This window comes from Petaurus breviceps, unplaced genomic scaffold (genome assembly GCF_028583685.1).
Source record: "Petaurus breviceps papuanus isolate PSGF00001 unplaced genomic scaffold, PetGlider_PUasm1.0 90779, whole genome shotgun sequence".
NCBI classification, from domain to species: Eukaryota; Metazoa; Chordata; class Mammalia; order Diprotodontia; family Petauridae; genus Petaurus; species Petaurus breviceps.
Window position 1 is genome coordinate 6,974,951 of NW_027187344.1, and position 23,897 is coordinate 6,998,847.

The following is a 23,897-nucleotide window of genomic DNA, read 5'->3' on the forward strand; positions in this document are numbered from 1 at the left end:
GAAAGCAGCATCAGGACCAGTTCAGACATTTCTTCCAAAAGTGCACAAAGCCTGACCCTAATATAGAGTCCAAAGTCAGGAAGTAGACTAAAAAAATGGGTAAACAATTACAACAAAAAAAGAAACGACACTAAAAGCGGTTACAGTGACAGGGTTTTCAGACACAAAAGAAAGAAGAAAATGACTATAAAACATCTATAAGTGAAGTCTCAAAGAAAAATATAACTTGGGCATAAAATCAATTAGAATCCTAGGAGAGATGAATTAAGAGTTTAAAAATGCTTTTACAAATTAATTGAAAGCACCAGAAGGAAAAACTGGAAAAGAGATGAGCTATTCCAGGAAGAACTGGCATGAAAATTAGAATTAACAGCTTGGAACCAAAGGTACAGAATCTTGTCCAAGCAACAAACACCTTGAAAATTAAAACGACCAAATGGAAATTAATGACTCCATGAGACAACAAGAAAAATCAAAATGAAAAGACTGAAAAAAAAATATAAGGTACTTCATGGTAAAAACTGAAAAAAAAAAATAGAAGAAAATGTAAGGTACCCTACGGTAAAAACAGATTGAGGAAATATAATTGAAGAATCACTGGATTATGAATGCCGTGACCAAAAGAGTCTAGATTTCATATTTCAAGAAATCATTAAAGAAAAACGTCCATATATCTTAAAACCAGAGAGGAAAATGGAAATAGAATTTACTGACCACCTCCTGAAAGAAACCTCAAAATAAAAACTCCCAGGAACATTGTAGCCATAATCCAGAGTTTCCGGTTCAAAGAAAAAAGAATGCAAGCAGCAAGAAAAAACTCAACTAGTCAGAATCATATATGATTTGGCAGTCATGAATGTAAAGAGGCAAAGAGCTCCTTCCAGAAGTATTCCAGAAGGCAAAGGCTTAGGCCAAGAATAACTTACCCAGCAAAACAGAGTATACAGGGGAAGAATGAATCTTTAAGGAAGTAGGATTTTCAAGCATTCCTAATGAAAAAGACCAGAGCTACATATAAACTCTGAAATACAAACACATGAATCAAGAGAAACATAAAAAGTTTTAATTATATTCCTTTTTTTTAAGTGATTATATTCGAACACAGAGAATGTGTCCCCTCAGAACTCTGTCATCATCAGAGATCATAAAGTTAGACACAGCCTGGAAGTAGTTTTGTTATTTTCTGATGATCTTTAAAGAAGAAAGGAAAAGGAGAGGAAGAATACACTAAGAGGGAAAGGAAGAAGAAGGAAAGCTATCTTATTTATCTTATTATATGATAAAAGTGTAGAGTCTATACAAACACCGAGAAAGGGGTGGGAAGGAACAGATGACACTTGAAGCTTACTATTGTCTGAATTGGTCAAGGGAAGGATACACACAGAGAGCTGAATACAGAAATACATTTTACTCAACAGGAAAACAACAGGCAAAGGGAAGAAGAAAGAAGAGAGAGCAAGGGATGGTTCATTTTGCTAGAGACTAAACAGGAATTTGTTGTGGTTGACTTATAAGTGTAACTGTGGTTTTGTTTTTCTCTTTCAGTTGGGTGTGGAAGGGAAAGCAGAGTTTTGTTAACTGAACATTTTAATTAAAAATTTTAAGTTAAAATTTTTAAATGCCTAATCGTTTTTTTTCAGCCTTCATCCTTCTTGTCCTCTCTGCAGTCTCTGACACTGCTGCCACCCTCTTCTCTTTGATACTCTCTTCTTTCTAGGGTTCTGTATCACTACTCTAGCCTGGTTTTCCTTCTACTGTCCTTGATCTCCTTTGCTGGATTGTTGTACAAGTCATGCCTGAAAATGACGTGTGTCCTCCAGTGCTGTATGGGCCCTCTTTTTTTCTCTCTATACTATTTCACTTAGTGATCTTATCAGCTCCCATGAATAAAATTACCATCTCTACAGTGATGATTCTCAGTACTTATCCAGCCCTACACTCTCTCTTGGACATCTTGAAGGGGATGTCCTATAGACAAATCAAACTCAACATGTCCAAACTCATTATCTTCCCCCCACCCCAACCTCCCTCTCCTCCAAACTTCCTTCTTATTGTCAAGGAATCATCAATTTCCCAGTTAGAAACCTAGGTATCATCCTCAACTTCTTACTCTCTTATACTCTTCAGCTCCACATCCAACGTCTTGCCAAGGCTTGTCAATTCTACTTTTGTAACGTACTGTATAGGTTCCCTATCTAGGCTGCTACTGCCCCAACCCTAGTGCAAGCCATCATCACTTCACACTTGGACTACTGCCAACAGCTGGCTGGTTTCCCTGCTGTAAGTTTCTTTCCCATTCCCATCCATCTTCCACTCAACAGTCAAAGTAATCTTCCCAGAGTACAGGTATGAACACATCACTCACTTCCAGCTCCATCCCTTCCCCAATCCCATCAACTCCAGTGGCTCCCTATAACTTCCAGGATCAAATATAAAATGCTTTGTTCGGCATTCGAAGTCCTTTATAATCTGAGCTCTTCCTACCTTTCCAATCTTCTTATGCTATACAGGTATTCTCCTTTTCCTTTCTGATCCAATTAACAGCAGCTACCTGGCTGTTTCTCAAGAGATTCCATCCCCTAGGTGGGGCATTTTCACTGGCTGCCCCCAAGGCCTCGCTTCCCCAACTTCCTTGAGGTACCAGCTAAAATCCTACCTTCTATAAGAAGGCTTTCCAGATAGTCTCAGAGGGAAGCCACTAGGCTTAAGAGTTATGTCCCATTTAACCTGCATATAATATCTTAATTGTACGTAGTAGTTTTCATCTTGTCTTGCCCAGTAGATTGGGAATTCCTTCAGGGCAGGGCCTGTCTTCTGCCTTTCTTTGTCTCCCCAGTACTTAGCAGTGCCTCAAACATAGGTGCTTAATAAGACTTTAACAATAGGACTTCATTTCATTTGTGAAGAGGTTTGAGATGACTTAAAAAACACAGAAAAGAAAGACTTGATGAGAAATATTTGTTTATTCATTACTCTATTTAGGGAAATTTTGAGTAAGGCAGATATCACGGATGTAAAAAATATTGTAGAGGGGCAGCTAGATGGCGTAGTGAACAGAGCACTGACCCTGGAATCAGGAGGCCCTGAGTTCAAATTCAGCCTCAGACAATTGACACACTTACTAGCCGCGTTGACTTTGGGCAAGTCACTCAACCCCAATTACCCTCCAAATAAAAGCAAAAAAAAAATATTGTTGAGAACTGATATATGTTCTTATGTGCGCCTTATAACTCACCTTTTAGGCACCATCAAACTAGTGCATTGGGTCTCCTGTGATTCCTCTGATTGTTGATTATAAAGTACAGCAATCTCCAATTCCCACTCCCAAAAGCTGGAAAATGAAACCACTAGCGCTTCTGTGAAGTTTCTGAAGTTAAATCATCCTTTGGGCTTATTGTCAAACATTTTGGAAAGAAGTAGATGGTACATCAGGGCAAACACGAATGAATGAAATTCAACCTGCCCACAGTATGTCTAGTTTAAGTTACTGAACTCCTCTGGAAATGTGATAATGTTCTATCAAGAATGACTCCATATACCATTCTTACCTATCAGAATTAGAAGTGCAGCCCCAAGAGCAGAGTAGTGGGAAAAGTGGAGTTCTAATACAATCTGGTAAGCTAAAGGGACACAAAGGGCCCCTGCTAGAGCTGGCAACAGGCGCAAAGACCACACTGGTACATTATTACTGTACTCTGGAAAAGATAACAAAATATCAGCATGCAGATCATAGCACAAATGACCTTAGCGTACAGCAGGTATGTTTTCAAATGCAACAATGACTAAAAATGGTCAAAAAAACAATTTACATGATTTTGGATTAAGGTAGCAACGTACAAATCAGTGGTCACCTATGTTTTGCAATTAATAGTGCTCATACAATAGAACCACTTGTCATGAAAAAGGGGAGGATTCAAATATCATTTACTATGCTTTTTTCAAGAAGTCATATAAACCTCAACACTTCAGATTTAACATTTCACTGAGGAAAAAATCCATATTGCCAGTTTTTTTTTTAAAAGTTACTACCATTTAATTCCAGTTAGTGGAACATTTAATAAAGAATGAGCTGAAAATGAAAAATAACCTTTACCTGCTCCAATTTTGTTCCATAAAAAGTTGCCATCAAATCCTCCCAAATAACCTAAAATAAAAGGCCAATTCATCAATAAACATTTGTTATTATTAAAAATAACAACTGGAATTTATATAATACTATATGTAATGTATATTATGCATAATATATATTATACATATTACAATATATAATTTGTATAATAAAGTATTGCAAAGTACCTTATATGCATTTTCTTATTTGAAACTCAACAACTTTCTTAAGTATTATCCCCATTTTATAGATAAGGAAACTAATTCATCTGAATTGTCTATCATCCAAAGTCTTATCAACTTGGTAACATTAGCAGACTTTAAGAGGGTATGTTCTCATGTATGTATCATGTATTCTGATCATCAAGTTCAAGAATAAATTAAGTCCTTGTGGTTTCTTCTTCTAGGATATTCTAAATTACAATGAAAACTAAAATCAACCTTATTTTTTCTTGTACATTTTCTAACTGAGTGTTTATATGTTCAAAGTTTAAAAACTCCTGAGAATGTTCTTTTATTGGCTTTTGTTTTTAACATTTTTACTTTGTGGACTAGGCAAGAGGTAAATTATAGGTCATGAATTGCCCTATAAATTTAGGCCCAGGTTTTCTCTAGTGATTCTGATCTACAGCCCATTGATTCCAAGAAGTTCCTTGAAAAGACTTTAAAGGATATAAACACCATCTCTCAGCTATAACTCTGCCTTCAACCTTAAATCTTCTAGTTTAAATTAAACAAATGAGAGGCTCTCATTTTATCTTACTGAAAGTAAAACAGAGTACTTCCTTCCTAAGAGAAAACTTGAGAAAGAAAAACTAACTTTTTCTTGGGCTCCAAGGTCAACAGATATTTTTAAACTATTGTCAAGGCTTACCTCCAAAAGCAAGCAACATGTGGCCAAGTGGTGGTCCACTCCCATCCACAAAGAAGATCTGCTTCATGTACAGTGATACAAATTGCCCATAGTAGACTTCATCAAAGCTGGAAAAAAAAATTTAAGAACAGTATTACATCTTATCAGAATTCTCAAATGTGAACTTAACAATGCCTATAATGTATTTACACAATACAAAATTTTGCTGATTCTACCTTCTCAACATCTCTTACATTCATTTCATTTTCTCTATTTATACCATAACTAATCTAGTTACAGCCCTCATCATCTTTTGACTAGATTACTGCAATAACCTCCTGATTTCCCTGTCTCCAGTCTCTATCCTCTATAAAACTGCTAAAAATTATGTTCCTACACTATAGTCTGGCAATACATTCCCCTGCTCTAAAAGCTTCAATGGCTCCTAGTTCCATTTAGGATAGACTACAAACTCCTGTTTGGCACTTAAAGCCCTTTAAGTTCTGGATCCAGTACAGAAATGAAACATTCCTTGCTCTCCATGGCCTTCCCAGGTTCCTCCCTACCATAATCCTTTGAGGATCTCCTCTGAGGTCCATACAATCCACATTTACCACCCAATCAAAATCCTGTTAGCTGCTGTCTAGAGACCTCTAGGACACTCCCCTTCCTTTCTCATGAGTGGGCTCAGTTTTTCTCTCTTCCCCAATTCCTACCCTCATATAAGAGGACTTCAACATACATATTGACACTCCTTCAAGTACCCTAACCTCCAGTTCCTCAATTTACTCATTTCCCATGACCTAACTCCACCTTGGTCACACAGAGAGATAGTCAAATACCTTTGATCTCACCATTACCCAAAAATTCACCCACTCCATGTTCATGAATATCTTATGAAATACTCTTATCTGATCACAGTCTATTAACTTTCCATTTTTCCCTCTGGCTCCCAATACCAAACTCTGTCCTTTGTCCACACTGTAATCTCCAATCTCTTGACCCTTCAGGTCTTTCCCAGGACATCACCCTTGCACTAACCATACTCTTTTTTTCCTGGTGGAGCTCACTCTAAGTGGTTTCTTATGCCAGCTCTCAAATGACACACAAGACCATGGAAGTGTGAAAATAATCATGGTCCAGGTGAGATTAATCAATGCAATCAATCTGTTTATTAATACCATAAGCAAGGTTTTTATAGAGTAATGAAACAAAGAAGGTAATTATAGGTCACTAAGTTTTCTAATACTGCTTTGTTCAGTTTCAAGATGCCAGACAGTGATGTCAATTAGGGCTTGACAGTTATCAATGTCCTTGCTGACTCCAAGTCATAAGAATAGTATCTAAAAATGTAAAGAATCATGAAAGGCAGCTAACATCTTCTGGCTGAAATCCCAGAACAGGGTGGTGTCCTGGATCTCAGATATCAGGCAGGCTCTGATTTACAGCTGCTTCTCATGGGAAAACCAGGACTAGACAGTTTGGACTGGTTACATCACAGGAAAAACCCAGAGCTAACTCATCTAGGACCAGCCTGATTCCTGGATCAGATGTTTTGGCTCCCTTCAATTCCCCATCCTGGCCCCTTGGTGAACTCTTCAATTCTACAATGTCCTCTTCTCTCAAGTCCCTTGTCTCCTTATTATATCACCAATTGTGCCCTACAAAGTCCCAGCCTTGGGTTCACTATCATTTGCTGCCTTTGTTCCTACATATGTGCTGCTAATCAAAGACTGGGAAAATCTGATTGGGACTACTACAAATTTGTTACATAACCTCAACTGTACCCTTACTGCTATTAGGCAATCCTTCTGCACCTCTCTAATCAACTAATTATCCTATTCTCCACCACACCTCCTCCACACTCTTTTTTCCCTCCTCAATCTCCCATGGCTGCTGCCATTTTGCTGGGAATAAAAAAAAAACTGAGACCATTCCTGTGGTCCCTTCCTATGATATTACTGATACCCTCTGCCACTACTTCCACCTTCACTTTTCACAGGAAGAGGTAGCCCTTCTTCTTGACAAAGCTAATCCCTCTAACTACACCAGCGCTCCCATTCCATCCTGTCTCCTCCAACAGACTGCTCCCTCTGTTAACCCCACTCTCTCAAAGTAGTTACTTCTCTACTGCTTAAAGACATGTCCAGGTCTCTCCCAACTTCAAAAAATCTTACTTGAACCATCCTCAATAATTGTAGTCCTACACTTGTGCCTTTTTCAACTAAACTCAAGAAGACTGTCTATATATGCCACCACTTCCTCTCTTCTCACTCTCTTAACTCTTCATTCTGGCTTCCAACCTCATCCTTCAACTGAAATTGCTCTCTCCAAAGTTACCAATTATCTCTTAATTGCCAATGGCCTTTTCTTAATTCTCATCCTTATTGACCCCTCTGATGCCTTTGATCCTGTAGCTTATCCTCTCCTCCTTTATACTCTTCTCTCTAAGTATTCAAGACACTTCTCTCTTGTTTCTCCTACCTGACTACTCCTTCTCCGTGGGCATTTTGGTTCCTAGCCCATAATTGAGAATGTTAAACTCTGAAAGATAACCATTACCTGCTGTCATCCAATAGGATTTATGATTATTGTCTTATTGGAAGTAACTTTTAAAAAAATTAAGTTGGGGCGGCTAGGTGGCACAGTGAATAGAGCACCAGCTCTGGAGTCAGGAGGACCTGAGTTCAAATCTGGCCTCAGACAGTTAACACTTACTAGCTATGTGACTTTGGGCAAGTCACTTAACCCCAACTGCCCTCCAAAAAGCAAATAAAAAAATAAATAAGTTATCCATAGGGAATTACTATACTTTTAACTGTACATTTTTGCAGATAAGCAGGAAATTTTTAAAGAGATCCTAGGTCAATTTAGTGGCCAATAAACCAAAAGGTTTATTCCTGAGGCAGTAACTGTGTAGTTCTACAAGATAAGTTTTGTAAATACAGAACAAAAATATGTTAAATTCAGCACAGTTCTAAGTCTGGGTGGAAAAACAGCCTTACTCAGGAAAATTTTGTTTTCATTCATTCAAAAAGCATTTATTAGGCACCTACTATGTGCTACTCTTCCTTTTCTCTAGTTTCTGTTATTATGGTGACCCTTCTCCCCAAGGCCAACTCCCTTATATATTGGATTAATCCCATCCTCCAGTATCTTTTGATTGCTCCATCAAATATGTGCTCTCTCTCTCCCTTCCCTCCCTCTCTTCTTCCTTCCCTCTTTCTCTCTCCCTCTGCCTATTGGATAACAGCAGGTAATGGATATCCTTCAGAGTTTAATACTCTCAATTATGGGCTAGAAACCAGAATGCCCAGGAAGAATAAAAAATATTTTTTTCAATATATCAAGTTCCACATACCATTGTTCTATATCGATAAAATCTAACTTGAAAGGTTTATCCAATATAGTCCCGATCCTCACTTTCAAAGACAAACTTGCTGAGAATCATTTCTTCTCTTTAACATTTTTTAAGAGGCATTTTTTTTTGCACAATCAAATCCTGAAACAAATGCAATTTATTTTTGCTAAATTCTGGAATATGAGAGATGCAGAAGTTGGCTTACACTACTGCTCGTGGATAGGACAATCTCCACAATCGACTCAACAATGCCACTACCATCAGAGCCACTAAGTTCAAGTTGATCTGTGCAGTTACAACAACAGGGTGCTTCAAAAATACTAACATCTTGTGGAAAAGTAGATTGAGTGACCCTGGAAAATGGAAAGAAACAAGCCACAGTCAGCAAATGGGAACCCATGATCAAAGGACTAAAGGCTGGGGAAAATGCTTTTTAATGGAATCATATCTGATTAGAACAGTGACTGCACTAAAAATACAATGATACAATGAATGAAGTAAGCTTTGTAGAGACATGTAACTTTGGGCATGTCCCCCTCTCTCTCTAGCAGTTTCCTCATCTATAAAATAAGGAACTTCAACTAGATTGTCTCTCAGGTCCCTTCTAGCTCTTAAATTCCATATGCTCCAATGAGAAGGCCATACAAGTTTGAGCTGTGGCTTGGTGTTATGGAGAGAGGGCTGTCAGTGGAGTCAGAAAGACTTGGGTTCAAGTACTGCCACATTAGCAACACATATCCCTTAACCTCTCAAGGACCCAGGCAATTAAGACAAATGAGTTGCCATCTGCATTAATGGGGTCACATGGAGAGAATGTAAGTTCCTTTACCAAAGGAACTGTTGGGCTATACACAGGATTTAGTGCAATGCCTGACAAGGAGTAGGCACTAAGTAAATGTTAAATGACTGAAGGAAGTTTTTGTATTAGAGATTTCTCCTCACATATGAAATCACTGATCCAAACCAAGGGGGAAAAGGACAGGATCAGACAGATATGAAGAAATGTTATAATGTAAAAGGCCAGTGGTGGGGAATCTGTAGTCTTGGGGCAGTCAGACTAACAGTCAAAAAATCTGGAGTTCTCATTCTGGCTCTGCCATTAATTAGAATGCCTATATTTAAATTCTTCCAGGATGCATGATTTCATCAGTATAAGTTGTAGATCATTATTTTTATTTCTTTTAGTAAATGGGTATAGTAAGGTTACCACAGCCAACTTTCTACCGAGATGATGTCTGCTGCACAGTTGCTCCTTGGTGACTTCCTCACTGGTCAATAACTGAGCCATTCCCTATTTGTGCTTTGTTAGCTTGGCCAGGATAACCAGTGAGATGATGCATAGGAGTGAGACTTTAGACTAAGTGACAACAGCTGCTTGCTGTCCTCTATATGTTGCTTTAAATGCCCTTTATATACACTTGATCCTAACCCACTTTTCAGATGATGGTCAGATATGGAATAAGGAGCCAAGTTCTTGACCCATAATGGCTCTCTGACCCCTTAGCAAGTCACTTGATCTCCCAGTTTATATAATTCTCTAAAACAGGGGTTCTTAGATATTTCCAGAGCTCTGCAACATACTTTTTTTCTATTGGTGACATTTCTATTTTGTAATTTCTGTTAGTGTAAAGTCACAGGTCCTGTTAATGCTACATCAGGGTTTGTTGCCTACCTCAGAGGTTGTGAAAACACGGAAATAATTTCGTTTTTTTCCTCATCCAAGTTCTTAAACCCTCCATCCACAGATCCCGTGGCCCCGGCCGAAGGGCCCCTCCCTGCTCCCGAGCTGTCAGCTGCAGAGAAGGGGCCAACCTGTGCTGGTCCAGGGTGTGTCTTCCCCGCGGAGTTCCCGAAGCCAGGGAAATCACAGGTCCGGCGCCTACAGACCTAAGGCTCGGGAAAGTCAAGGGACTGGCCCGAGGGGTCACCAGCTGGTGAAGGGTGGAACCCGCCTTCGGCCCAGCGGCCGCCGACTTCTGCGGAGCCTCCCCCGCGCGCGGTCCCCTCCGCGCTGCCTCGCGTTCCGTGCAGTCGCTTCCCCCTCTGGGCCTCAGTTTCCCTCTCTGGTCAATGAGGGCGTCTGGGTGTGGCTGTCTCTACCATCCGAGATTCTGCGACCCTCGACCGAGTCGGCGAAGTGCGCAGAGGACCGGGATTGCCTTAAAACCCGTGAGGACATTTAAAGTTAAAATCACCGAGCTCGAGAGCTAACTCCCGCGTCTGCTCGCCGGCTCGCTCTACGGCAGAACCTCAGCAGATAATCCACCAGACCCTGGCATCAGGCTCGATTAGCTGCGCCTTCGATGCGGTCCAACGGCAGCGATGCGATGGGCCACGTGCACATCGCACTCTGAGCCTATTCGCCCAGGCCGAGAATGCACTTTCGAGAAGCGAATGGCGCCCAACGCGCATGCGCACAAGCAAGACAGCCGCTGGAGTTGCAGACCCTCCGCCCCAAAGCTGGGAAGTCTTATTTGTGCAAACCCCGACCCCTCCCACCCCGCAATACTCTAAACCGGGAGAGAAAACTGCATTAGTCCACCAAGGAAGCAGCTGTTTGGACAAGAGACCCCTGGGGCTCACGCTGCTCTTACAGGGTTTGTACTGCGTCCTTCGGTCATCTTTCACAGGACCGCTTGCAGGTAGGGCAGGGGCCTGATCTCACCTTTGAAATCTCTGTCTGGAGTCTTTGCCCGCGCTTTGCACTGTGTCGAGTTAAATTTTTGTCCTCCTTGTTTTAAGCCGTCCTTCTGACCCATTCAATGAGTGGCCCCTACAGGATGCAAAACCTAGTGCCTTGTTCATCCTCCGCAGAGAACTTACTCCCACACCCCTTCTTATTTTCCCTATGACCTAACTAAAGTTTGACCAAAACATGAGCGTAGAGTGCAGGCCAAAGCACAATTGCAATTCTTCACAGAGTAGGGAGTGATTTTATTTTGACCCCCTTTATCTAAAGCTCTAGTGCCAGCTTTAAGGGCCATGCCAGACAGGAAGGAAAGAATAGACACTTTAGCAAAAACCCTAATTTTTTATATCATCACCAGTGCAGAATGAATTCAGAAAGTTATGTGAGACCCCTCACATTAGGGATACTTATGAATTTATCCATGATGGCACCTTTTTTTTCTAATGGGGATAATTTCACGGTCTCTTGTCAGTCTCCCAGTTTGCAACATAAATCGTTTTACCGTACCAAAGTAAAAACTGGCCAAACAACAAATATGTTATTCTCTTGGCATTTTTAAATAGATTCCTGAACTCATTTCTTAATATGCATAATTTATAAATTAGACACTGAAGAGATACACAAATCAATCTGTCTCACCAAAGTACCAAAACAAATTACACAAAATTTGAGAAAGCAAATATGCTTTATTTTTAAAATTTTTTTATTTAAATAAGGAGAATTCTTTCATATGGAAAGAGCTAATACAATCACATATTTGAAAGGAGAAACAATAGGTACTGAAACGGAGGGAAAGGGCAAGAGAGTGCCACCACTGGCCTGGTGATTCCGTGATTCTAGTTTCCCATCCAAGTTAAAATAGTTTCCAAAAAATAATATATAAACAGGTTGCACATTACACTTTTATCCATCGTCTGCCCTTTCAAATATCTGGTCTACATGAAAAGACAAAGAGAGGAAAGGCCAAAAAAAACCAAAAAACCCAAAAAACAAAAAACCCAAACAAAATCTTTTACTATACAGGGCATGAGGTTAAAAAGCTTTAAGGAGTACAATATCCCCAATTGAAAACAATGAATGTCATCATAGAGCCTAAATGGGTTTACACTAACAGGTGCCTCCACATGCTAAGGTGGCCATAAGCCACTACTACCATTTCCAGGGCCACCATAATAGGGTGGATGAGGGAATTAGGGGAAATGAGGCAACCCCTTAGATGATCTGTTGAGCCAGGGAAATCACCATAGCCATATACACTGGCAGCAACAGCTGACTGGGTGACCACCAGATTTTCACATACAAGGAATTATTACAATCCCAAACTAATCCACTTGTCCTTGGGTCATACCAATGAGTTGGGAGGCTCATTTTCCTGACATTTGTATTTCCCATCCCATCAGAAAAGGTAACAAAAGAAAACTTCAGTGCCACTGGCTTTCAGAAGTAAATTACAGAGCATTGTCTGTGAGCTTACCCTGTGGTTTAAAAAAAAAAAAAAAGGCGGGAAGCAAACATGCACCAGCTCCCCTGCTTACTAAGGAGAGAAGCCAGCAAGCAGTGAGGAGTAGCTGGGTCATAAGGACCTGCTGTGTGCCTGGGAAAACTTGCCACAAGATGACAGTGCATTCATATGTAAATTATATGACAACCAAGTGTACAAACATACAACACACTGCCTCATTACATATAGTCCCATGGCTACAGTAAGTCTTAAGATTTGCAGTAAACATCTAGAAGGCATATCTAGGAAAATAGAAAGGCCAACACATAGCTGGGCATAACTGATATCCAGATTTTAAACTGATACCCTAATGTCCCCAAATGTGGCTCTGCAATGGTTGTGAGGAAAGACTTTTTAGTTTCTGAAAATAGAAACCACACCTTCTGTCTGTACATCTGAGCATACACTGGTTTGATCCTTTGTGTTTTCCCTTAAGATGAAACCTAAAGCCAGAGTTTAGTAATGCCAAACTTTAAAATAAGATTCTTGACAAGAAATGAAACCAGACTTAATGTAACTGATAAACAATTAGTCACTTGATAAACAACATACTACAATTACACAGATATATACTCTGGACCTTTGCTTACTCAGGTAGATAATAGAGTGGCTTTCTAAGACCACTTGTGGAGCAACCCAATTTCCTCTCCTTCCCATACAAACTGCACTTTATCAACAACGGGGGCAAAGCTGACTAGCATCCAAGACCAAAGCAATTCTTAAGCAAAGATTTGGTGAGTTAATTCTGAACTCTCACCTCACTAGCAGAAAAGTTAAAATCCACCATTACCTAAAAGGAACTGTAGGGTTTGTTGTTGTTTTAATGTGTAATCTGCTCTGTTCCCTTGAGGGAACTGCTAAAACCCCAACAGAAGCCTTTGAATATATCTACCTGCACTGGGAGAACAGGGATTTAAACTGCCAGGACCAGAAGTCACACTACCTGGAGCTCTAAAACCACACGACAGGAAGAGGGATATTGCACCTTAAAATGTCTCTGCATTAAAAACTGCTTTCCATCAGACAAAGGGACAGAGAAGCAGCAAGGCCCCTCACTGTCCCTCAAAAAGTCTGATTTTTAAATCTGTATCTTAAGAGGAGAAAAGAAACCACAGCTGAACAGTTACACAGTGGTGGTGAACGCAATGAAATTCACATGCAATTTCTTGGCCTTTCCTGCACAGAATAATTCAGACATTATATATAAATAGAGCAGTGAAACATTTACTTTTTTTTTTTCACCTAGACCTACAACATCAAATACGTATAAATAAATTCTAGTGTTTTGGGGAGTAAAAGAGAAAAGGGTAGGGGAACAGGTGACCTTGTTGTCTTGATTTTTCTTTTCTCAAACAAGAAGTACTGTTATTTTGATGGCATTGTATGCCTGAGGGATGTATTATTTTCAGAGTCATCTCTGTAACAGCATTTAGGACTGTTATGTATCATAGGATAATGAAAGGAAGAATAATTTTTTTTCCCTTTTGATAAGTAAAAGTAGTAGTGTGCACCTAAATCTGGTGTGAACAGATTTAAATGAATCTCTCAACTACACAAGTAGAGATTTAAATTTGTGTGACCTGAGCTGACAGAATCAGAATAAGGACAGCTCAGCAATGATCACGGTGTGGGGGAGCAGAGGGAGAAGTAATAAAGGTAGAAGACTATTCATATGCTCACACAAGCTCCAAGGCATAGGGGAAGAGAAGGAAAAGTAGAAGATGTATGCATGGGGCAGGCCAATGCTGGGTCGATCCAACAATAGGGCATTCCTTGGAGAACAGGCTCCTGGGATAAGGCTGTTGGGAATGAGAGAGAAAAATAGTCAAGCTGGTGTAAGTAAGGTCTGAGAGAGGCAGGTTGGTGAAGGCTATGGAAAAAAAGAAAGGATTCTTAACCAAATTTCCCTGCCCCCAGATGTTACTGAGTACAAGACATACTGACACTCCACTATAAAGTTATAACCATCATCAAAATCACAAGGAACTTATTAGCACAGTTCTGTAAGGATTTGTGTTTTCCCACATTCTGTGTGGGACAAAGAAGGAAAAGCCATTACTTAATGTGGGGAAATAGCTTGAAGAGCTGTGCCTACTGTATAAACATCCACATTTATACCTAGCTTATAACTTTAATGCATTCCTATAAAACCTTGGAGGACCCAAGTCTTATAACACCACCCGACAGTCCCCCCTCCAATGCCCTCTTCATACAAAAGTCTTCTTTGGAACCACCAGTAGATAGATACCAAGCTGTAGTCATTCCTATCAGCAGATGGCTGGTTGGTCATCAGAAGAGCATGGGAAAAATTTAAACGTCCTCCCCCTAATCTGTGAGTGACAGAATCATAATTTTTTATTGTTGTCATCATTGTTGTTGCCTTGAAAAAGAACGTAGCTCGCATAGACATTTAGCTGGAGGAGTTCAGTTGACTTAAGACATAGTCCATTTTCCAGAGAAAATAGTGATGATCTTTGAGACACCTGCTGTAGAGTCCAGATTTCATATGATCCAGGAGTAGCCTAGGTCTGCTTTGCTGAGGAAAGAAAAAGACTTAAAACTGCCTTGTAGACCATACATTTTTTCTAAAAGACAAAAAAAAATTTGTGCACCATTACTGCTATGCAGATCAATTTCCACTGTTTCTTTAGTGATGAGCTCTGCAGAGAAGACAGGAAAACACAGAAGGACCAGAGGCCACTGAGGGAGGGGCAAAGCTCAGATAGGAGCTTTAGAAAATAAAACAAGTGCACACATGTATCAGCCCAGAGGGGCAAGAATGATGGAGTGAATTGGCCTACGCAACACCGAGACGGCTAACAAATAAGGAGCTGCCAGAGGAACCTCAGGAGTCAGCTCTTCTCATTCATGCAAGAGGAGAAGTTTAAAACACACCAGTGAGTTAGCAAATCCATGATTTATCCCTGGCTGTCTTGGGAGGCAATCTCTCAACTAGATTTAAATGGGCCTATGCATCTTCCCTCATGATGAAAACGTCATCCTGTTTCTCTGGGCAACAAATTTCCACAGTAACCAGGAAAAGAGTCAGGATGCAATCAATACACCAATCTATCTTATACCTTAGTTACAAATTCACTTCTAGTGAGAATCAAGAATGCCATATTATCCAAAGCTTGAGAGTTCTCTATTTCTTTCTTCTTCTTCTTTTTTTTTTTTTGCAAATAATCTCAAGGGAAACAAGTAGGGAAAACAATGGTTTTAGAGTCAATTCTTAAGGTAGCATTGCAACATATAAAATGAAGGAGAGAGGTTAAAGGAAACTATTTTGGTTAGAAGTGATGAATGGGAAGGAGCAGAAAGAACATATAAATGTTTTGCTATATATAGATATAGCCTGTTTTTTTGTTTTTGTTTTTTCCTTCGTTTAAAACCTCAGCTGCCTTTTAAAATGAAAAGTCTCAAACTAAAATGCCCCTGCTATTACCATACTCCTGTGCCTGGGTACCACTCTGCTGGGAGAAAGATACAGGAAGAGAAGGCTGCTGTTGGCTTAATGAGCTGTATGACAGCAGGGGCAGAGTGAGAGGGTGAACCTGCACTGCACAAACCGTCTCAGCCACTCAACAGTCATGGTAGGGAATGAAGAAAGGGGGGAGGGGTGGTTTGAAGGGATCATTTGCCTGTTTTGTTATTAAAGCAAGCAGGTCGATGTCATATCCATTGTTGGAAGAAAGGGGGGTAGGAGGAGGGGAGGGTGGAGAAGGGGAGGGTGGAGTAAGGGAGGAAAATCTGAAGATGTCACTTGAGTCAAGTCAAAGTCAAGTAGTTGGATGATGGATCCGGTGAGATTCCCAAGCATCCAGTTGTGTAAGGACAGCGGCGGCTGTGTGTGAGCTGGCATGGTAGGCTTCAACGGGCACTCCTAGGCCTTGCTCTCCTCAACTTTCACCGCCTGAGGTTTGATTGCTCCAGTTCGCTTCATCTGTGTGGCAGAGGCTGACTCCTGCAATTTCACAGCTCCCAGGCTGGGTTTATTTTCATCCACTCGTTTTGCCTTTGGACAAACACAGAAAGAGGAAAATAAGCTTTAAAAATCTGAACTCTTGATTAGATACAAAGCTCCCACTATCCCCCTTCCTGATGTAGGGCTGCAAAGAAAGAACTAAGTGATCCATATTTTAGCTGAAGTGCTAGACTCAAAGGTACTTTTAAAAATTCTTATGAAACTGGCCAATTACTATCTAGTTCACTTGTAAAGAACTTTTAGCAGAGTGATCTGGGAAGAGGTTGTTTGTGGGAGAAATACTGTAAAAAAGAGGCTTTGTAACTGCTGGTTTACCAAGCTGACAGATTCTTTTCAATTCATGGCATTAGGCATCTAAAGTGAGATAAAACACCTTCAGGGAGATCTCTTCATTAAAGTGGGAGAGGAAGAAAGGTGAGAAATAACCCAGCAACTGTCAAAAGCAGGCTTACTCATAGGATCCACATAAGGGTTGGAAGGGACGTTAGAGGACATCTAGTCAAATTCCTTCATCTTAAAGATGAAGGAAATGAGGCCCAGGAAGGTTAAGCAACTTGTCCAGTGTTCCAGTGGGCAGAACAGGGATTTGAACACAGATCCTCTGATTCCAAATGCAGCCCTCTTTCACTCTAAATGCTGCCTCTCATATTTACTCCTTTAAGATGTTTTCAGTTATACATCTATTAGTCTTCAAACTATACACCCAAGAAATGACAGTCCAGTTTATAAAGTGTATCCCCCCACCCCCAAGGCCAAGGATCAGACAATGAACCCTCACAATAAATGTTCCAGAATTCTAAAGATCTACACATAATGCTATTAAAAATAGTAGCCACCCTTATATAATTGTCACTAACCTTAACCGTGTCCTACCATGTCCCCTCCTTGCTCCCAAAGAGCAGTTCTAATTTTGGGGAAAAGCTTTGAAAGTGAATGCCATTGAAATCAAGAGGTCACTTGAAAACATCTGGTGAAGTGCCAAGTTTTGTTATTGCTTTTTCAGTCATTTCTGACTCTGTGTCCCTATCTGGAATTTTCTCAGAAAAATACTAGAGTGATTTGCCACTTCCTTCTCCAGCTCATTTTACAAATGAGGAAACCACAGGGTAAAGTGACTTGCCCAGGGTCACACAACTAGTAAGTGTCTGAAGCCAGATTTGAACTCAAGAAGGTAAGGCTTCCTGACTCCTGGTCCAGCGCTCTATCCACTTTGCCACCTAGCTGCCCTTATGAATTGCCCATATAGGGATCAATAAAAACCCACATATGCTAAGTTCACTGGGACTTTGTTTTAAGAGTAACAGCCAAATATAGTGATGAAAATAATAATAATGTTCTTGTAAAATAGGAAAACTTAATTCCATCTAGACTTAGCATCCATTAATGATTTTACCTGACCAAAGGATTACTGCTAGGCCAACTAAAACACACAACACTTAAGTCCCTGTCCTTGCCAGTCTCAATCTCTGTCTAAAACACACACACACACACACACACTCACACTCACACACTCTCTCTGTCTCTCTCTCTCTCCATTAAAGCTAACACACAAACCTATTAGTCTTCCACAGTGCCTTTCTTTATACAAAAGTTTTCTATGTATTTATAAACATTATACCTTGATAGCCTCACTCTTAGAAGAGGGTTTAGCATCCTCCCTTGTTCTGAGAAGGAAAGGAGAGCCTGAGGCCTAGAAAAAGAAGTAGCTCAACCAAAGTATCAGGGGCAGAGATGGGAAGAGAAGTCAGGCAGCCTGACTACCAATCCCATGCTCTAACCTCCTGCATAGTCCTCCTTTTAAAAAAGGAGTTTTCTTAATAGAATGAATTATTTCCCTTTCTTTGGACACTTGGAAAAATGCCTAAGAGTACAGGACAAGATCTGGAAAGCCATCTTCTACCTGTTGAACGTAGTGTCCCTGCACAGAGCCCATGTTAACTGCTGGTCCAGATGGCTTCCCACTGGGGCTAGCAGAGCTAGGCCTGAAAAAACCAAAGGGAGTGGTTGAGAATACACAAAGTATCACCACAAAAATGGAACAAAAACCTAGTATATGGAGGAAGCATGAAGAAAGGTCCTCTTTGGCCAGGGGCATCTGGACCCATCTGGGCAGTCTGCAGAACACATAGATGAAAAATTTAAGGTCTAAGGCAACAGAATGGATGGAGCTAAAAACCAGGAGAGATGTTCTAAGGACAGAAAAGGCAGAAGCATATGGGCAGTAATTCTGAACTAAGGAATTGCAACCTTCTTTTATCTAAAACAGATCTCAAGAAACTATGAGATATACATACACACTTTATATAAAGTGATGCTCAACAACAGGACTAATGAAATGGACATTCCTCCAGTGTAATGGTCAGTGTAGGCTGAAACACCAGAAAACACTCATTTAAAATGAGGTTTTCTTTGTATTTTGGTTTAACCTGATTACTAAATTAACAGCTCCTTGAGCTAATGTCTGGCAGCTTAACAGTGAACTTAAGCTGTGACATACTGGTGTATATAACCTTTAACTGAAAAACAAAAACAGGATACCAAAAATTTAATTTTAAAAATGGAATGTTAGGGGTGGCCAGGTAGCACATCGAGTAAGAGCACCGGCCCCAGTGTCGGGATGACCTGGGGATCGAATCCGGGCTCAGATACTTAGCACCACACCCAGAAATAACTGGCCGTGTAACCTTGAGCAAGTTACTTAACCCCAGTTGCTTATAAAAAAAAAATAAAATAAAAATGGAATGTTAATAGAAATAAACACCCACCTTCTAAGTCTACCTAAAGCAACTAGAGGAAGATGGAGAATGAAGTAAAATTTCCCAAATACTCCAAAGGAGGTAGTAGAACGCTCTATTTCCAACACTGAATCAAAACAAATATATAGGTCCAGCTTCAGATACTCCTTTCCCTACCCCCAAACACTCACAGAAGGCAATATATTTGCAACACTGCATTTTGTTATCTCTGTATGTCTCACCCCCCACCCAAGTTAGGGAGCTGCCACAGGTTCAGCTGAGAGTAAAAAAAGCCAGCCTGCTAGCTTATTTGGGATTAACTATGCAAGGTACTGGAAAAAGTCCCCTCCCAGAAGCATAACTGGCCATTTATGGTGAGAAGATACAATTGAGAGGCGATTCCCTTCTCAATAAAATGAAGCTTCCATCTCTAGACTCCTTGCTCTTTGGTCCTTTGGAGAAAGAGGGAAAAATCTCACTTTCTAGCAAAATTTTAAGCATTTGCCAACCTGACTTCCCAGGAGATTCTTCTATATATTATTTAGGATGACCAAACTTTTTTTTAATATGTCTACTTAGGACTTCTGGTGCCTTGTGAACCACAGGTTACTTAATAGAAAGTACAGCATTAATGCTCTAATGACTTCTCCTGGGATCCCAAAAACCAATATTTAAGCCACCCAATGTTTTCCACAACCTAGTGTTTAATCACACGTTCTGTTCAGCTGTTCAGGATCTAACAACCATAGCTTCTTTACCTGTAGGTCTGTGGTGATGGAACAGACCCTCCAGAAGGGATGTTCTGTTTACCGTCAGCGAAGTGAAACCCTTTCATCTCCATCTGAGAGGACTAAAGGAGACCAAGAGGTGAGAATATATCATGTAGTAAAACCAGGAGATAGCTCAGTCTTTGCTGTACTGTGTCAACAGGGACAGACTGGAGTCTCTTGTATACAACAGACACTAGGCTTCCAACAGAGGTCAACATCTTTAGGGTTAAACCAACACTCATAAACTCTAGGGATTAAAAATAAAGGATTTCTTAGAAACAGGAACAACCAAGTAGTGGACACTTAAGATAGGGTAATGGGAGGCTAGTGTTTCAATAGTAACAAGGAAATGACAAAAAGGCTCAAATTTCAGATACCTTCTCCTCTAACTGGACTCAACTGTTATTTAAAAAGAATAAGGTAATAAAATCCAACACCAAGACTTTCTCTTGGGCCACAATCTGATTAGGATCAATCTTTACCTCTCTACTGGTAGCAAGGACTGAAGGCTGGGATCCAGGTGGAAGGATTCTTCGGGGAGCTCCTACAGAGAGATTCTGCCCCTGAGGCATCTGAATGGACTGTGGTAAAATCAATGGCTGCTGACCAGAACCATAGCGAGGCAAAGGTAGTTGGGAGCCAGGCAATGGCATCGTTAACTGCTGAAAAACATTGGGTATTCACTCAAAATGGACAGGTTAAACATCCTACAGTTCCCTCTTGTTCTCATCAAGCCCGATGTTTGAAAAATTTTATAGATATACCTATCTATATGTAGACAGGTAGACATATAGATGTATGTATTTATAGAGATAGCTAGCTATAGAAAATGTCTATGCATATGTTTTCCTACTCCAGATTTCATTTCTGTTTTTCTTAGTGTAGACTAAGGCTGGTACCATTAGCCAATCTGCACTGGGTAAAACAGTTCTGACAGAGATGTAAAAGCCTACACTGGTGGGCCTTCAGCAGGGTTTTGTTTCAGTGGCATACAAATGCACTGAAAATGGACTCTGGGACTCCATGATAATAAGAGTGATACTTCAGAGACACAAGGTGATCTGAAACACTGTGACACTGATTTAGGGTCGGCAGATGCCCAGAGCAAGGTGCTGAGGGTTTTGGAAGGCTTTGGGTTTTTTTTTCTTTTACAAACATAAAATACTATATCTTATTAAGTCCTAGAAAACTTCTTTATTTGCTGCCAGACTTTCCCACATTAATCATTTCATTGAAGATGAACCTCATGACATGCCATTTGTTTTTTTACCAATAACTTCCTGAATTTTATGCAGACATGAAGAATTTTACCCCTGATTTTTTATTTTCCAGATATAGTGCTTGAGATCAAAATTGAAATTATGTTTAACAACACAGGGACCGTCATCTTTTGACTTTAACCTCAGACCCTAACAAAAGCACCATACACTTAAATAGAGGTTTGATAGATTATTTGTTGAATCAAATCCTGTAATGTCAAGAAATGGTGGGGATGAGTCTGTAGCAGGAAGGATCTAAATGAAGTCTTTAGGATGAACAAGAAGCATCTTTGCATATAAAGTACTATATGAAATCCTGTTCCCAGGCACAGGCATTATAATGAGAACAATTATCCTATGGAATGATTTTTTTAACCCTATGATTTCACTGTGTAATAAACTCTTGGTAAGGAAACGTTCTATCAATCTCTATCCATACTGACAGGGTAAATGACTTTCCCAGGGCCACACAACCAGTATTTGTCAGAGACAGGACTTGAACTCAGGTCCTTTCAACTCTGAGGGTACCTGTAGTATCGGCTACACCATGCTACCATTCTAGAGAGTAATTACAGAATTTAATTCTTTCTTTTCTCTATTTTGTACCCGATATAGCTTAGTACTAATGGGTCATGGCTTATGACAGGCAAAAAGAATACAAAGGGAAAAATGATCCTATGTTTTTTATCCTCTAAAATCAGCTAAAATACCATAGCTATAGAGATGTTACCAAAGAAGACAAACTAGAAAAATTAAAAAACAAAATAAAAATTATGTTCCCTTGATGTCAGCTTATTTCTAACCTGTGTTAGCTGAGAGTCCATCATCTGGGAGGCCCCCATTCCAGCCGCCTGATTGAGCTGACTCTCGTACACCAGAGCCTGGCTTCCATTCATTGGTTGATAAGGAGATCCAGACTGAGTCTTGACCATCTCTAAGGGCTGCATGCCCGGAAAAGCAGAATAAGGAGGCTTCAAGGCAGTTCCTCCAGTTAGGACCATGGTGTTGGGCTGGGACAGGCTGGGGTGCATATACACCTGAGATCTAAAAAAGGAATCTTTTTATCAGAATGAATTCATTCTTATATAACTACCATTCTTATATAACTCCTCAAAATTAAGTTTTACCAAGTTGGCACATGTGGCCCTTTGTCTGAATCCAAATTTCAGAAATGAAATTTATGAAATAATCTAGGTGGTGTTACATACTAAGCATTGAACTTTTAACAAAGCTATCAATCAGGCCCAAGACATCTCTAATCTAATAATTACTAATGAAGGCACATGAGTAACAATGGTCAGACAGGGCAAGGAAATTTAAGTCAAATTTTATATTCAAGGCCCTAATAAACTGTCTTCAGAAAGAAATACAGGGTGTCCCCAAAAGTCTTTTGGGACACTATGTAGTATGTATGCATGTTACCTGAAGGGTTGTATGGAACTATAGATCTCCTGAGACTGGGAGACAGGAAGTCCACCTCTCAACCCAAGTTGAGCTTGTGCCTGTAGAGATGTATGGAGAGAAATTGGAATCTGTTGGGCAGCTGCAGCCTGGGAGAAAGAGAAGGGGGAAAAAAAAAAGCAAGATGATGAGAAACAGGAACAAGAGATATCTCAAGTCTTTGGTTACCCTACCTACATTCCCCAGGTATTCTTCCTGACTGCTACCAGGGGTGGGGAACCTGCAACCTCGAAGCCACAGATGGCCCTCTAGGTGCTCAAGTGTGGCCCTTTGACTGAATCCAAACTTCACAGAACAAATCCTCTTAATAAAATTAATAAATTTATTAAATAGATTAATAAAGGGATTTGTTCTGTGAAATTTAGATTCAGTCAAGGGGCTGCACTTAAGTACCTGGAGAGTCACACGTGGCCTCAAGACTGCAGGTTCCCCACTCCTGAATAAGACCATACCACAGTGTCCTTATTTACCCCCAGTAGGAGTCTTGCATGTGGCTCCATAGGAACTGAGAGGAAGGCTCACTAACTGAATGAGGCAAAGCTCCAGAATTAATCCTTAGGCATCTGAGATAAAGGTCCTCTTGTCAAAATCAGTGCAAGTTCACTTCTATAACCATTTCATCCTAAGGTACCCTAATGATGGCTAATAGGCCTTCTTTCCTGTCATCGCATCAAGGAATAAGAAGGCTAATTTCAAAGGGAGTTATATGTCAGGAATCCCAACTGGAAGAAAATTTAATAGAAGGAAAGGATTAATTCAAAAATATTTAATTCCATATTGTCCCTTCGTTTTCACACCATGGTAATGCCTAGGCTGCTTTTACCTGTTGGTAACTCTGCTGTTGAGGTATCGTTTGGGGGACCAGACGAGGCTGACTTGCAAACACATGGCCATCTAGATACAAGGGTGGGATGTGGTTACCTGAAATTTGAAACCAAAAAGAAAATTCTGCAATCTTCCCATTTTAGTCAATCCTAATTAGACACTTATAAAATAGGAACAAAAAGAGGTGACTGGGCACCTACAAAATTCATTGCCTTTTTCCCCAAGTCAGTTAATGTACTATATGTAAAGTACTTTGTATACTCTGAAGCATTACACGAGTATCATTGGTTTGGAAACACTGATGCTGCAGATAAGAGGCCAGGCCAGGCCAGGCATCACAATCAGCCTGGG

General features: G+C 40.2%; 2 protein-coding genes across 12 annotated transcripts in view; both read right to left on the bottom strand.

Annotated features, from left to right (window-relative positions):
• The window catches only part of POMT1 (protein O-mannosyltransferase 1), a 40,697-nt gene extending 30,013 nt beyond the window's left edge, over nucleotides 1–10,684 (bottom strand). For 2 of the 5 annotated variants that reach the window (XR_011164705.1, XM_069069327.1), the window contains exons 1-5: nucleotides 9,994–10,678; nucleotides 8,527–8,674; nucleotides 4,982–5,088; nucleotides 4,094–4,144; nucleotides 3,549–3,695 (exon numbers count right to left, since the gene is read on the bottom strand). Coding sequence is in view for 3 of the 5 variants with exons in the window: in XM_069069327.1 (XP_068925428.1) it covers nucleotides 3,549–3,695; nucleotides 4,094–4,144; nucleotides 4,982–5,088; nucleotides 8,527–8,648 (427 nt within the window). In the remaining 2 variants the exon portion in view is untranslated. Of the gene's footprint in view, nucleotides 1–3,235; nucleotides 3,379–3,548; nucleotides 3,696–4,093; nucleotides 4,145–4,981; nucleotides 5,089–8,526; nucleotides 8,675–9,993 lie in introns of those variants that run through there. The other 3 variants (XM_069069328.1, XM_069069329.1, XM_069069330.1) reach the window with 3 other exon arrangements.
• A 992-nt stretch (nucleotides 10,685–11,676) lies between these two features.
• PRRC2B (proline rich coiled-coil 2B) overlaps nucleotides 11,677–23,897 on the bottom strand; it is a 93,450-nt gene continuing 81,229 nt past the window's right edge. For 2 of the 7 annotated variants that reach the window (XM_069069321.1, XM_069069322.1), the window contains exons 26-32: nucleotides 23,545–23,642; nucleotides 22,683–22,810; nucleotides 22,064–22,304; nucleotides 20,484–20,660; nucleotides 19,990–20,081; nucleotides 18,397–18,478; nucleotides 11,677–16,526 (exon numbers count right to left, since the gene is read on the bottom strand). In XM_069069321.1, the coding sequence (XP_068925422.1) occupies nucleotides 16,395–16,526; nucleotides 18,397–18,478; nucleotides 19,990–20,081; nucleotides 20,484–20,660; nucleotides 22,064–22,304; nucleotides 22,683–22,810; nucleotides 23,545–23,642 (950 nt within the window). In that variant the 3' untranslated portion in view covers nucleotides 11,677–16,394. Of the gene's footprint in view, nucleotides 16,527–18,396; nucleotides 18,479–19,989; nucleotides 20,082–20,483; nucleotides 20,664–22,063; nucleotides 22,305–22,682; nucleotides 22,811–23,544; nucleotides 23,643–23,897 lie in introns of all 7 variants that reach the window. The other 5 variants (XM_069069319.1, XM_069069320.1, XM_069069324.1 and 2 more) reach the window with 3 other exon arrangements.